This window comes from Festucalex cinctus, chromosome 19, assembly GCF_051991245.1.
Source record: "Festucalex cinctus isolate MCC-2025b chromosome 19, RoL_Fcin_1.0, whole genome shotgun sequence".
NCBI classification, from domain to species: Eukaryota; Metazoa; Chordata; class Actinopteri; order Syngnathiformes; family Syngnathidae; genus Festucalex; species Festucalex cinctus.
Genome location: NC_135429.1, coordinates 16,233,636 through 16,249,357, shown reverse-complemented (window position 1 = coordinate 16,249,357; position 15,722 = coordinate 16,233,636). Strand labels below are relative to the sequence as shown.

General features: G+C 41.8%; 1 protein-coding gene across 5 annotated transcripts in view; it reads right to left on the bottom strand.

Moving 5' to 3' along the window:
• The window catches only part of phf14 (PHD finger protein 14), a 117,812-nt gene that overhangs the window by 72,468 nt on the left and 29,622 nt on the right, over positions 1–15,722 (bottom strand). For 3 of the 5 annotated variants that reach the window (XM_077506327.1, XM_077506326.1, XM_077506328.1), the window contains exons 12-14: positions 11,429–11,535; positions 7,173–7,304; positions 6,703–6,865 (exon numbers count right to left, since the gene is read on the bottom strand). In XM_077506327.1, the coding sequence (XP_077362453.1) occupies positions 6,703–6,865; positions 7,173–7,304; positions 11,429–11,535 (402 nt within the window). The remainder of the gene's footprint in view (positions 1–6,702; positions 6,866–7,172; positions 7,305–11,428; positions 11,536–15,722) is intronic. The other 2 variants (XR_013280059.1, XR_013280057.1) reach the window with 1 other exon arrangement.

Genomic DNA, 15,722 nt, shown 5'->3' with positions numbered 1-15,722 from the left:
GGACTGATTATACTGACTGTTGCTATCTGCTGACTAAAATGCAAAATGGGTGGACATTACCACATATAGCATTAATCTCATAATCAGAGTTTAAGAGGAGACACATTATTAAAGGTACAGTGTTTAATAAGTGACCCCTAGATATAGCTATAGCATAGAATGCAGTCAAAGCACATGCATTTAGAAGCCAGCACACTACGGTGGCTCAGAGAGACCACACTCATAAGCCTACCACCAATTATTATTTTGCGTGGGCAAACAAGCATCTCGGCGAGCGATGGCGACTAGGCAGCCAGGCCGGTGTGAAGCCCAGCGAGCGATGCCGAAAGACAGAGCAAGCTTGGATTTAGCCGGAGAAGCTAACAAGTCTGGCTAGAGGGAGTTAGTCGGTAGGGGTGTTAAAAAAAATCGATTCGGCAATATATCGCGATACTACATCGCGCGATTCTCGAATCGATTCAATAGGCGGCTGAATCTATTTTATTTTTTTTAAAGAGCTCATAATTGTTCATTCGGTAGTCTTACCGATTCAACATCTTATCATCATTGCCTTTTTTTTTTTTTTTTGTGTGTGTGTGTGTGTGTGTGTGTGTGTGTGTGTGAATCGATTTTTAAACTTCCATTTTTAATGGAAAAATATTCAACAAAACGTCTGACTTCCGGTTAGGATTCACACCTTGAGCATGGAAGAATGTTATATGAACGGAACATTAAGCCTTAATATTTTATTTTAATGCTGTTCAAACATGAAACAGATTACAACCTCTATAAGACTGAAATTTCAGATAAATAAATAATACATTTTCATATAAATCTTACACTCTCCAAGCTTACTGATTAGTATTTTCTAAAGTTGAATGAAAAAAAAATCGCAACAATCGACTTATAAATTCGTATCGGGATTAATCGGTATCGAATCGAATCGTGACCTGTGAATCGTGATACGAATCGAATCGTCAGGTACTAGGCAATTCACACCCCTATTAGTCGGACTCATAGGTTGGAGTGGCTAACAAGAGCGGCTAGCGGCAGAAGTAAAAAACAAACAAACTCGTAAAAGCTTGCGAGAGCAAAACAGAAAGAGACAAGCTCATTGTTGACCACCTGCAGGCCCCGTTGGGCCGACACTAGATGCAAGCACCATCAGGTCGAACTACGTTCGCAAAGTTGTCCTTTGGGCATCCGTGCGTTTGTTTGTTTCTTTGTTTTAAAATCATGTCAACTTGTGTTTGTCATCCTGGTCCCTCGTTATCATCCTATAAGCTCCCTCAGCCACGTGCGTCCTGTCTAGGTGTCTCTCATTGTCTCGTTAGCAGAGGTGGGTCACAGTTTGGCTTTCGCCACAGGTGCATCTAATCAACCAGCAGGTAAACAGGTTACTTACCAATTGGTCAAGTAGAACCTCCTGTGACTAAAGCCAAACTGCGGCAGGGTTTTTACTTTCTGGACCTGGAATACCCACCTCTGCTCGTTAGTATGTGTATTAATGGTGCATTTGAGGATGGTCGGAAGTCGGACTTTTCCGAGTTCAAAGCAGGAAGTGTGTACGGGAACGCCCCTTGAACTCGGAAATTCCACTTGCGAAGTCGGAAAAAAAGAAGGAGCCCGACTTCACCGGCGGACTACAAGTGACGTCACTCTACGATGGTTTCCCCTTTGGAAACACAGACCGTGAATAGTAAAACACAATTTACTTGAGTATAAAACTAGATAGCTATTATACGGTGAACGACTGAACTGTATGGAATACTTATGAGATAATGTAAAAACAATAAATGACGCAAAATTCCGAGAAGGTAAGTTTGCTGGAGGTCAAAAATTAGTTTTAAGAAAAACATTTAAAAACAATTTACCACTATCCGCCATATTGGTTGTTTACTTTCGCCTCAAATGCTTTCAGGTCGGAACTGGGAAAAAACAACTCGGAGATATCCGACGTCCGACCATCCTCGGATGCTTTAGTGCCCTGCTTTCTTTTAGTGCTTGTGTCATTTTGTCATTGTCTATGTCATGTCCTTTGCCAAGTCTTAGTTTTCACAGTATTTGTTTGGAGTTTTGATCCTTGTTGTTTTGGACTTTGTTTTTGTTTTAGTGTTTTATTTAAAATCAAATCAATCATCCTCGCTTTCCTGCACTTGTGCTCACCGCCATAGCAAGCCCTGACAGAATGATCCAACCAGAAATGGACCCATCAGGAAAAGAGAGGTTCGCCCATTCCTGTTGCGGCGGCGTATGTCAGGGTTCTTGCAGGAATCACTAAGTTCAATTTTAGACCTTTTTAGACCATTATGAGAAAAATTTTAGACCAACTTCAAGTCACAGCAAGTGGTGCTTTCTGGCTTTCGCGTGTGACTCGAGGGCCTTCAGTCCCCAACTTTACAATTTGTTTTCATACTTTGCAATGAGCCGACTGCCTGTCGCCTGCTACCTCTTCCAATTAGCTGGAAAACGCCGTACTTTCAAGACAATTCTTGTGAAAGTGACATTTACCCATTTTACAGAAACACATCTCCCCACTCTGACTAACTGCATAAACTTGGCGGAAATGAAAATATAAAAGTAGTGGACGCACTGAGCCACATAATTATAATGTTAAATTCACACTAAAAACGAAGGGAGCGTTTTGTCTCACTTTACTCACTGGTGTTTCACTTCCGGATTGTACGCTTCATTTGTGCTATTCGCCGGGGGAAGGGACTGGGCCGACTCGTGAAAAGTTATCATTTGCATATGATTGCCGGTAATTGAAATGCATTCAATATGTGTTTTCTATAAAAAATGTTTCCATAAAAATATTTTGAATGGCTATGTATGGTTTCACTTTTTACATTATATTAGTCCATTTGCCATTCATTAAAGCAGCAAAAAACACGATTGTTTTCATTGATTATGGCGGCACCATATGGACAAAAGTGGTAGTGTTTTACCTTGAATGAAGACGACATTTCCCAAGAGGACCAGTGCACAGCATCGTGAAATCTTTATTTCCCGGGACCGTCTAAAAAACGTTTCATGTGCGTGTATGTTGCCTAAGGTCAGGAAACTTTTATGAATGGTCACCAATATTCACCCACACATCTCTGCGCGCTATGCCCAGTTCAACCTCTGAAAATATAAAAACAATCACCACCATATTTTGGATTATATTGGCATTCAGCCTTCCTCCCCATAGACGGTCACCATAAAAAGCTCAACGCGTTAACTACGACCAATCCCCACCAAAATTGGCATGCACATCTCAAACTTAGGCCCACATCAATCTCTTAAAATAGCAATAGGATCGACTCGATAGGACATTAAGTGTTTTATTCATGAAGCGACGTGACAAATCTGCACAACTATGGAGAGCAAGACTGTATATGCCTATAAAATCCAAATTACTATGTCAATCACTTTCATATTTTCAGAGATTACTGTGGGCATTATTAGTAGATATGTGCATGTGAATTTTGATAACAATAGGTCGTAGTTTTCTGAAATTATTATTATTTTGTCTCAGACAAAAATAATCGTTTCTTGGGTTGTTTTGCAGCTTCTCCATGACAACAGTAATCGTGCGCAGACCCTCCACATGACTTCCGTCTTTGGAACGAATGAGTAAAGGGGGGCATTCCGTATGATGTAAAGCAGTCTATATGTTAGTAGTTTTTTTTTCTTTTTCTGTGTGGCAGTGTTCCCAACATCCTTCTCAAAGTTGTTTAGCGCCAGTAAAAATGATGCAGACCCCCTCAGGCCATGGCAAAGGTTTAATTAATCTAGCTGTAAGTCAATGTTTCATCAGCAGAATTATGAAAATATGAATTGAAAGGTTGAAAAGTTAATTAGTGGGGCTTTAATGGTTGATTTCATTTTGTACTCGTGACAGTGAATGTTGTCATTAAAATTAGAGAAATGTTTTCAATAGGGATGTCCCAATCACACTTTTTTGGATACGAGTCCGAGTCACTTCCTTTAAGATCGGCTGAGTCCCAATCCGAAACCGCAACAAAACTAAGTAAAACATTTAACCCCCCCTTTTTTTGGCACATCGATTAGTTATTCAAAATTATTATTAACTATTCTTAACCAGTACATTAATTTTTCACAAAAGCTTGATTTTTTAGAATCTACTGTAGCCGTTTTAACCCATAGATGATTGCAGTGGACATAAAATATTCAGTGTCAAACCATTAAAACATAATTTGGACGATGTCAACATTTTTGGTTCATGATTGGATCTTAACTAACCAATCAAAATCGCAATTTAATTTGCATGATGTTCATGTTAAAAATATTGCATATAAGGTTGTATGTTTACAACACGTTACAGCCATATTATCCTGGCGTCCATTATAACAACTAAAAACATGAGATAATCACCCCAAAAAATGTCCATGGTGTTCCTAAGTGGGAAAAATAAATAAATAAATACATGAAATATTTGCCCAGCATAAAAAAATGCAGGTCTGAAGAGGCTACAGCATGAAACAAAGCCAACTTCACAACAAACAAAGAGCATTTGAAGAGCAAGCAAGCAAAATTTAATCTGACCTTATCCTGACTGATCTGGACTCGCACCAGGCTAGACTGCCCACCCGGGCGGGATTTAGCGACCCCGCAAAGGACGTCGGACCCTCCTGATTCGTGCTAGGTTAGGCTAGGCTAGGCTAAGCGCCGGGGTCCCTCCGACACTCTTGCGGAGTCCCAGCGGGCGCCTCCGCTGCATCCGCGGGGAGGAAAGGAAACCCTTCCGCTGCCGGATCTGCGGGGAGGACCCGGAGCACGTCCAGAGTCGCCAGCGACGGATGCCGGCGGGGCTGCCTGGCAGTGAAGTGGAGCGTACAGCAGGGAAGCAAACAACGCATCTACTGAAAATACTTTCCACCACACGAAATGCTCACTTTGCAGGAAGAGCAAGTCTACTTTACACATTAAAGGTCCCCTCATATGAAACATTCACTTTTTAGGGGGTTTTGATCATAAATATGCCTTACCATAGCCTGACTAAGTTCCGAAAGCTGTGAGATAAACGACCCATGTTTCCTTTTCCAATGGGCATTTGTATTGGATGAGCTCAAACAGCACGCTCAAATGGTCGGTTTTCCATGTCACTAACGCCACCTTTTTCAGTTTTACACGTCACTAGCTCAGCGCGAACTCCACCTTCACAATTTTCAACCCCTCCACCGCCGGAGATTTCCAACCCACGAACAAACAGCAGAAGCAGCAAACGCACAGCATGGCAGCAAAACCACCCCATAGGAACTGCTCTGAACCAGATTGTACAGAGGACAACAAAAACATTTTTCTTCTGCCACAGAAAGGCTTGTGGTTGGACTGTATTTATTAGTGTTGTTCCGATACTGTTTTTTGGCTCCCGATACCGATACCGATATGGTTTGCAGTATCGGCCGATACGATACCATACCGATACTTAAGGTTTTTTTTTCCTCAACATGAAAAAGCTGTCCTGCCATTGGTTCAGAGCATTCAAGGGCCAATAGGATATCTTAGATCGGCATGCAGTGAACATGTCACATACCAGTGAATGTCGTACACCAGCAAGACACAAGATTCTGCATCCAAAATCCTATATTAGCATTGGAATTAATGGTATCGGCATGTTCCTTGTGAGTAGTCACCGATACCGATACCACTGGTTTAATGCAGTATCGGCACCTCTGCCGATACCAGTATCGGTATCGGAACAACACTAATATTTATGCATTAAATATGCCCAAGCATCTCCCAAAACATGTTAGTTCCTCAGAGTCGGGTGGCCAATTTCGCGGCCCCATATCTCCAGCCCGGAGGGTCGTGGAGGGCCGGCACCAACGCCGTTGGAAAGCAGAGGTCGAGCCGGTTCCGGGGATGTGTTCATTTTCCCCGTAGGACTTGTGATTTGACCGATACGGGTGTGTCAATCCCAGTAGCTGTACCCGGAAAAATATGCATAGTGAGGAGGGTTAGCAGCCCTGACAGTTTGTGGCAAACATTTAACTGACGACTGCTTCAGGAATTTAGGATAATACAAACGTGGATTAGCAGAACATCTTTCACCTACCCCAGGATCGGTACCAACTATTGAAACTAAAGCATGCAAAATGTTCCTTCAGGTGCAGACGTGAAGACTTCGTTTGCAAACAGGAGCACACGGAAAAGATGAGACTTGGCCACGCCCAACTCATTTTGTCGTCAAAAACACACGGAAGACTGGCGAGCCTTGGCCACGCCCACCAAAATCCACTCGTTTGATGCTAGGCTAACAGTAGACCTTCCTAGTGGAAACTGCAACTCTACAACAAGATACAATTTTGTGAACATTTCTTTTGATACAGTATTAGGGTGTTCAAAGGATGGTTGGTATAATTGCTGCAAAGCGCATTTGAGGAGATCTTTAAAGATAATATCATCATCACTTCCAAATACCTCGACACTGTTTCCTTGTTTAGCCCCGCCGCTCGATGGCATTATGCAATAATGCAAATAGTGTCTCTGTAGTAAAGTGATGCGATGCCGCACGCTAAGCTGTGTGAAAAAATGAAGGCTCACTCTGCCACCAGGAAACTCTAGATCTAATAAAAACATGTATTTAAAAAAAACAAAAAAACTGGTCAAACTTCGAAGTACGATATAACTGCATTATGGAAATGAATTTTTGGAAGAGCCGTTTGAGCTTCCTCCACTTAAAATATTCTAAATTTACAGAGTGTCAATACACACCGTGCCTCTAACTTGAGGTTTTTTGGGCTCTGGCGACATCTCTTGCGGGATGAATTTGATTGGCCCTTTGATTTGCCTCCTGGACCTTTTGGTACCGTCGGGTAGCGTCTCCATAGCAATGTCAGCTTCATCACTGCTCGCCTGGTCGCACTCTGAGCATTGCCTGAAAACAAGTTCATTTTACTGAGCAAAAATGATTAAAACCTGAGAATGCAATATCTTTTTTACTACTGATTAAAAATGCATGCGCACACACGTTGACATTCTAACTACGATGACAGTTCAGGTACCATGTATTCTGGGTGGTTTTAATCACTGTTATTATGCTTACGACAACTGGGAGGAGCCACACACACAGACTGCGCAGCAGCCCAATCAGGACTGAATTGTTAATCCTAAGGATTACGATTCTAAATGGTTCTAAATAACACATGTATTGACACCTTGTTACTTCATTTTGAGAAACTTACCAGTAGCTGTTCTTGGTCTTCTTGGGCATGCGTGTCAGTGGTGGTTCTAGACAACCCAGATGATAGAACAGTTTGCAGGTGTCACACAGCACGAGCAGATGTTGGTCTTGGTTCTTCTTACATATGCCGCAGCTGCCATAAAAGTATGTTGTTTATGAGTAAGAGCCATTTACATTGGTAATGATGATTGAATACTGTATATATAATGTAGAGAATGGGTTAAAAAAAATGTCTTAGATTTGTTTTTTTAACATGTATCATGATGGACTCGTGTTTGCTACCGATGGCTCAAAGTGTGAAACGACCTCATATAATGCAGCATTGGGTAATAGATGGAACAACATTAGTTCTAGAGAGTGACTTCAGAGGGTTTAGGAATTGCAGTCACATAATATAGATTGTGTTAGTAATGTATATTGAGAGTCAAGGTTTTAGCAGTTTTGGAACTTTCATTATAGTTAATTTGTTATTCTTTATTTTTTTTTTTTAGTTGCTAATTCATTGATTTAGAGTAACACTCAAGAAAAAGAAAAAAAAAAGATCCCAAACAGGTGGATTTTGCTGCTTAAATCATTTTCCACAAACGCAAAAGTAATCAGAATGCCGTGTTTAGACTAGTGGGGGGTTCAAGTACATATTATTGTCAAGAACATTTATACTTGATTTGACTTCCCCTGAAATCGTAAATTAACAGTGGTTAATCACAATTTTTTTGGGAAGCTGAGTTTAATCGCACTGACCAAATCTTCGCTCCAAGACCTCTTCTATCAAGAAATCACTTAAAAATCAGCCAAAAGGTCTCAAAAAGCTGTGACAAAATGTTGTGCTTCAAAGAAATTACAGAACTGATGAAAATATATGGGTCACAAATAGTAGAGAGGAAGATCCAAAAAGAGTTATGATGCCCAGACTTGTACTTTTGTGAATGCTTGTTCATGCTTATCTTATCTAACTCACGATGTCAAAGCAACTTTAATTCTTATTTTACATGAGCTATAATGGAGTCCCGTGACTGGAGTTTATGTTTCCTATGTCAACCCGCACTTAATGTTGAAAAAAACATTACAATCATCATCAAATTGAGAAACAATCCTGAAAAAATGTTACAGTCACGTTACAAATAAACTGTAGATAACATCTAGAAGTCCAAAGACATGCATAGCAGGTTAATTGGGCGCTCTGAATTGTCCCTTGGTGTGCTTGTAAATGTGGATAGTTGTTCGTCTCTGTGTGCCCTGCGATTGGCTGGCAACCAGTCAAAGGTGTACCCCGCCTACTGCCCAAAGCCAGCTAAGATAGGCTCCAGCACCCCCCGTGACCCTTGTGAGGAATAAGCGGTGAAGAAAATGGATGGATAAAATCTAGAAGCTGAAGGCTTTTATGGTAGAAGAAGATACTGGTCTGACCTTGCAGACCCAAATGTATTGTGCGAGTTTTCTGGCAACATCTGGCAGAGTCCCTTGTCAGAAAGAGTTTCAACTCCCACCTCCAGCAGAACTTCACCTACGTCCCAGGGAAGCCATGGTGGGGGACATCTAGTCCAAGCGAACCATGTACTGCACATCCATTATTGAAGCCGACCAGAGCTGTGGCAGTAAAGTGGTTGGCGGCAGTTTCTTCGGGGGTTACACAGGCGGTAAAGGATGACTGCTTTTTTTTTTTTTGCAAAAGTACTAATTGACCGCAAAAATGTACACAAGTACAGTTGCAATCAAAAGTTTACATAAACTTGTAAAGTACAATGTCATGGCTCTCCTGAGCTTCCAGTTATTTCTATAACGCTCCTCTTGACAGAATTTGGTGCAGTTCAGTTAAATTTGTTGGCTTGCTTACATAGACTTGTAGAAGGGACGGAAAAGAAAGTATGCAACCTAAAGAATCTAAGATAAAAAAGGTACCGGTAATTTAAAAGGTGAATGGGACAAAAGTGGAACCGGGGTTCAGAAATGGAAGCGTTTGACTTCTCAACCCTTATGTTTGGATGAAAAGTGGAGTTGTCAGATTGGCAATAAAACGCATGGTTAATTCAGACACACGGCGAGGGCAGATTGCAGAGGTGTTCTCAGTTTAAGAAAAAGCACAAACTGTAATCCAGTAGGAGGCCGGCACGTCCGGCAGGGTCCTGGCAGAGCAGCCGATGGGTGTGCGGCGGCCAGTGGTGATGATGGTTGGAATGCCACAGCAGGTCCTCGGATGGTTGAGCCCGGTTCCGTGTCCAAGGCTGGGGACACAGTCGGGGAAGGAGCTAGGTAGCTCGCCCGGGTTTGATGAGGAGCCGGCGTGAAACCTCGCACGTACGAGATGGAACCGGGCACGCGGCTGATGGGGCGCTCCGGTCGTTGGCTTGGGCTGGAGGCCGGGTGCGCCGCGGGCGCACGTGTGCTCAGTGCGTTAACAGACGACGTGGAAACTGGTGGCGCACAGTGGCTGGACCGACTCCCGGCTGGAGCAGGCAAAGGGTACCAAAATGGCCAAATGGATGAGTCAAATTTTACTTAGTTTAACCACTGCTCCAATCACCATATAAAAGGTGTTGGGGTCGTTTTGTTTAAAAAAAAAAAAAAAAAATCTCCTTAATTTAATAAAATGCCGAGGTATCGGATCGGGACTCTGAATCGGTGACTCCGACTCTGGTCCAAAAAAGTGTGATTGGGACATCCCTAATTTGCGTTTTCAGATCAGTTTTGACACTGCCGGAGCTCCTTTGATTGTCCAATGTTGCATTTGTGGGCATCGGTAGCAAATAAGCCCTATTTCAATGGCCTTAGAGAAGTCGCAGCCACAGACAAGAAGTTAAAAGTCCCCTAATATGAAATGTTCACTTTTGGGAGATTTTTGATCATAAATATGCCTTGAGATAAACGCTGTGAGATAAACAGCTCATGTTTCCCTTTCCTATCGGCGTTTGCATCAAATTAGCTCAAACAGCACTCTCAAATGGGTTTCAGCAGGTCGGTTTTACACGTCACTAACCCCACCTTTTTCGGTTTTACATGTCACTAGCTCAACGCGAACTCCACCCTCACAATTTTCAACCCCTCCCCCCCAACCGGAGATTTCCAACCGACGAACAAACAGCAGCAGCAGCAGCAGCAGCAGCAGCAGCAGCAGCAGCAGGTATGAACTGCTCTGAACCAGATTGTACAGAGGACAACAAAAACATTTTTCTTTGGCCACAGAAAGGCTTGTGGTTGGACTATGCATTAAATATGCCCAAGCAACTGGGAGTTACGTGTTAGTGTTAGTTCCCGCATGTGGGGTTGCCGATTTCGCGGCCTCATATCTGGAATCCAAAACAACATCAAAAGAACTGTTGACCTCCTGGCTTCAGTGAAGGTTAGTGTTCTTGACTTGACAATAAAAAGAGACAAAAATTGCATCCATGACCTCCAAGGTGAAAACAACTGTTGGTTAAAAGGGAGAATTTTCTATGGACTGATATGAAAATTGAACTTTATGGAAAGTGTGCGTCTTATTATGTCAGACAATCAAACAAGGTTTGTGGCTGCTTGTTCCTTCAGGACCTGTACGATTAGCGACTGATGGAACCATTAATTCTACTCTCTACCAAAAAAAAAAAAAAATCTGAAGAATGCCTTTCCACGGCACTGTATGTAGTTGTTTTGCCAGACATTCACACGATACCATTATTTGGAAAAATGTAGCAAAAAAAAAAAAAAAAAAAAGAATATCAAAATCTTAACTCATTCACTGCCTTTGACAAGTATACTCGTCAATTGTATTTTTTTAGAGCGGTGCTAAATGGAGGCAAATCTGATTATGCTCCACTGTAAATATCAAACTTGGAAACAACTTTACTGATGCCCAACCACCGGTAGATGACATCATTGCCCCATTTTATACGAAATAAACACAGTTTCAGAGTCCATGGAAGAAATGGCTGTGTTTTGGCAAACCTACATTTTTCTACTGTCAATTATAGAAGAACGGGACGGGGCAAAAAGTAGGGAGTCTATTCTGTCATTTGGTAGATTCGGTTTATATATAATTATTGAATGTAATATCATGTGAGTATTGAAAATTGTAAAATTTTCTAAAATGGCTGGCAGTGAATGATTCATTAAACGCGTTTGTAAACACATAATTATCATTCACACCATATTTCAGATTGTTTTACCATACTCTAGATTGTTTTACAAAGACGGGAAATGGCAAGGCATCCTGTTGTTTCTGCTGCTGGTACTTGGTATTTATAAAGTTGGTGTACTAAGATTTCAATGTGTGTGTTTTCCCACCTGTAGAGAATTGCTGGCAGGCTTGATGGCTTCCCTTGAGTCCCCCCCTCTTTCTTGCTGGACTTCCTCTCTTTGGGGACTTTTAAAACAGCTGGAGTGTTTAGTTTCTGAGGAAACGAGGAGAAACACACAGTTATGCTAGAGTTCCAAAAGTCATCATGTTCCATCCATGAACCTAAAAATTACCATGTGGTTCAGACAAAATGGTCATATATTCTTTAGGAAAACAAAGACTATCGTTTCTTGCTTTTTCAGGTTTACCATTACATTTCACTACAGTGCAGCATGATACCCAAATTTTCCATTTAACTTTTGTGGTTTTAGTCAACATTTTTCTAAACTCTGGTGCAAAAAATACTAATAAGGTGAACATTTATTAAAAGGGGACGTTAATTAGGCACAATGCACAAAATTGCAAAATGACTTCACAAAGTTATCAACTTCAAATACAACGTTGCAAAAACAAACGGCCATATATAATAGGGCTGGAACGGTTTTTGAAAATCGTTAAACCCGATCGGTTAAATAGTTTTGGTTTGGTCCGTCTTCGTTCCATTCGGTCCTTTCATGAAATTATTTTATTTTTATACCCCCTCAAGAGCGCTAATCCAATACGACGGCGTCCATGGTTACGGAGCGCGTCATGGCAATGCGTCATATCCTTCCAGCGACACTTGACTGCGTGCTCCGGACACGACAAACACACAGAAAGTCTGTGCTCAACAGAGAAGCAGAAAGAGAGGTGGACTTTCTTTGATTGAACTCACCGTCCACTCCCACAGCTTCTGCTATGACGTTCCATGCAGCATTCCTTTTTAAGTTTCCCTTATAAAAAGGATGTGCCGTGTCATATCTGATATTGTTGCTTTCCACCAAGATTAGAAATCTCTCCTTGTTCATGTTCGCCGGTATTTAAACAGTGAATTAAGCGTTAAGCATTATGACGTTTTGCCGACATCAGACCCGTCACCAGAAAGAAATTGTGGGGGGGGGCATTACCTTTTTTTGGGGGGGGCACACTTCATCAACCTAAATCTTATGTTCATCAGGTTGAACAGCGGCAATGTGACAACTGCAAAAGTGCTCAGAAATATTTTCTGTCACTTAAAAGCGGAAACCTGAAATCTAAAAGACAAACTGAAAAAAATTTGTAGTTCATTTTGCATTTATTCAACTCAAAAGTTCATTTGAAACAAATCCACTCTTCACTTCTATAAACAACTATGTCCGAATGAATGACTGCAACCCAGCCCCTTCTATCTGGAATTGGCTAGCAGTTGCCTTCATTTGCATGTTGGAATAGGGCTGTACGATATGGATATCATTTTTGCCAGACATCTCTATTCTTTGATCTTTGACTCAGCATGAGACTTCACATCATTTTACTTTTTTTATGGTGCCTTCTGTATTTTGTGTTATTTTATTTCTATACTTGTACAGATTTATTTTTTAGTATTAATTTTATTTGCGTGTATACTTATCTACTTATATTTACTCTAATTAATTTTATTTTGTGTTATTTTATTCCACTTGTGTCTACTAAAAGACTAATTTCTATTCCATGCACAGCACTTTGAATGCAGCAATTGATGTTTTAAAGTGATTTAGAAATAAGGTTGAGTTATGTCGATGATATACAGAAACAACATATGGGTTCAGTAAAAAACTAAGCAGAATATCAATCCAAAAGGATGTGTAAAAGTGCTGTTTTGTTTTTTTTTAATTAGAACTTAGTGACAGTCATCAACATGAACAAACTTGGCAATAAAAAAAGAGAATTCAACTCACATTGTACTGCAACTGCTTTAGTGATAAATAATTTTATGCTCCTTAGTTGTTGTTGTGTATGTGTGACTGCTTGAGTCTGTTAACAGCATACTGTGTATTGCTACAATTCATCCGTGCTGTGTGGCTTGACTAATTAAAATAAAAGTTTGCCACTCACTTGTAAACGTAACCAGTGGACTCAGGATTCCCAATGATGTCAACTGTGTCATCCTGGATCAAGGTTTGGCGTTTGGTGGCTCCCATTAAAGCCGCACGACTGCTCACTGCTCAGTCTTTATGCCAGCGCCAGCCGGCAAATGCGCACTATCTACCCGGAAGTAGATTTGGCTAAGGCACGTCTGCAGAGCGCGCGTCATCCCCCCCACCCCACCCCAGCCCTCGTGATCCGGATTGTAATTGGCTAGCCTTAGTTGTCAATCACAGCCAAACTTGAAAGGAGGTATGTGGTTGGCTGGCACGCCATTCTTTACTTAAAACAGAAGGCGCAAGTTTACGTGACTGATAGGACGAATAGTTGGTGAGTCATCTTGCTAGGGCGGGCACGGACCCCCAAGGCCCGCCCATGGCGACGGGACCGGCCGACATGATTGTGAAATAGGATCTGGCGAGTACTAGTTTATTCTGATAAACTGAAATTTTATTTTGAAACTGCGTCGGTCTTCCTGTCCCGCCCGATGTGTTCTGTGCTAGTTTGCCATTTGACAGTGGCCGACGGATGCGTCGTCCGGCAAAAATAGAAAATGCCATATTTTCATGACTATAAGGCGCACTTTAAAGTCTTAGATTTTCTCAATAGTCGGCAATGCGGCTAATAGTGAGGTGCGAATTGTGTGTGGACCGAGGTCCAAAATCTGACTGACTGTATATGAGCAGACACATTGCTTATATTGCTCGACACACACCCAGCATGGTGAGAGCACGAAAGAGTCAACTGAAAGAGTTAAATTGAAAAGTTAAATTAGAGAATGCTGCACACAAAACATGCAGAGGAAAATAAATTAACAGCCAAGAATGAACAAACACTGCAATTGTAAAAGTTGTAAAAATAGATAAGAAATAAATAAAGCCAATATGTCCTCAGAGTCGGGGACACGGGCCACCAATCAGGAAGGAGCGCTCACACAAGCAAAAAAGGGGGCACCGACATTCTGAACCGTAACAAGCATTTGTAGTCGATAAAATTAATTAAATTAACACTGGAAGCGAGAGAATATTTGATCTTTTTCTCTTTCTGTGTGAGAGGATTTCCCATCGACAAATTGATTTTTTTACATTGATATCTTGGGATCTATTTTGTTTCTGCTTTGGGAACGACAGTAATGTGAATGAGCACGATTGGCGGAAGGATACATAAAAAGAAGGGGGAATGTGCTTTCTCCGCTCCGTGATTTGTGTACTAGTAACTTCTGCTATGGAGCTAAAGCATGCAAGTTCAGTGAGCATGTGTTCTCTTTTTGTTTTCCTTCCTTTTTTGCTTGTTTTAGAGCTTAACAAGCCCCTTAAAAGTTAATTGTTTGACACTAATATGCGAAGATGACTCGATCAGCGAGCGTCGGGAGGGAGAGAGGGGACCGTGACTTTCAACGAGGAAAAAACTTCAACCGCTGGACATGGTGTAAACAAGGCGTTCAAAGTCGTTACTAACGGCGTTGGAGCTCTGGATGACACATGGCGAACACAGTTTTACCAAGACTGGGAGGCAGCGCCGTGAGAGTTGCACCACAATTTATCAATGGATCGTGAATGCTTGGGCGAACGCAAAAGCCGGCATAATTTCCGAGAAGCGCACAACAACGAGACTGACAGACAATGAGACGGAGCCTGGCGTGTTTGATGGGGAACTTGCCCAGTTCGTTTCGGATACAGAAGATGAGGATTTCGATGGATTTGTGATTGATCAAAATCAACGCGAGTACATTACTGCTCTGTGCCTTTTTAAAAACATACACTAGCGCGAGCATGTATTAGCATACATGCATACCAGTAATGGCATGCTACCATGGTGTAGCGTCGCTGGGAGCTTGGAGTCGCTCCCAGCATGCTTTGTGGCACTGGCGATCGAAAGGGTGTTTAAAATGCATGTTCCGTGTTAATTATTCTGTTAGTTAGTGGTCTAGTTGTTGTATTGGTTTTGGTAGTGCTTTCTAGTTTGTTGCTACGTGGTGATTTAATTTTTCCGTGACACCGTGATTGTACATGACATGGGGAAGAATGACTTGCCTGCATTCTGCGAGGTGAAAGTGGGTAAGCGAGATCTGCTTACAATAATGAAAGTGGTCACTGTCTCGAGAGCGTGCTCACGTTTAACCGTGCCTGTGCCTGCACTTAACCGTCTTATAGTGCTCATTATGTGTCTGTATTAAAAGTCAGGAATAGCACCCTTAACTGAGACTGCGCCTTATAATACGGTGCACCTTATGGTTGTGAAAATATGGTAGGTCTATCCGTGCGGCGGAGTCCGGCACGGCACAGCTGAGCCGCAGTTGACACGCAGCCGGTGTAATTT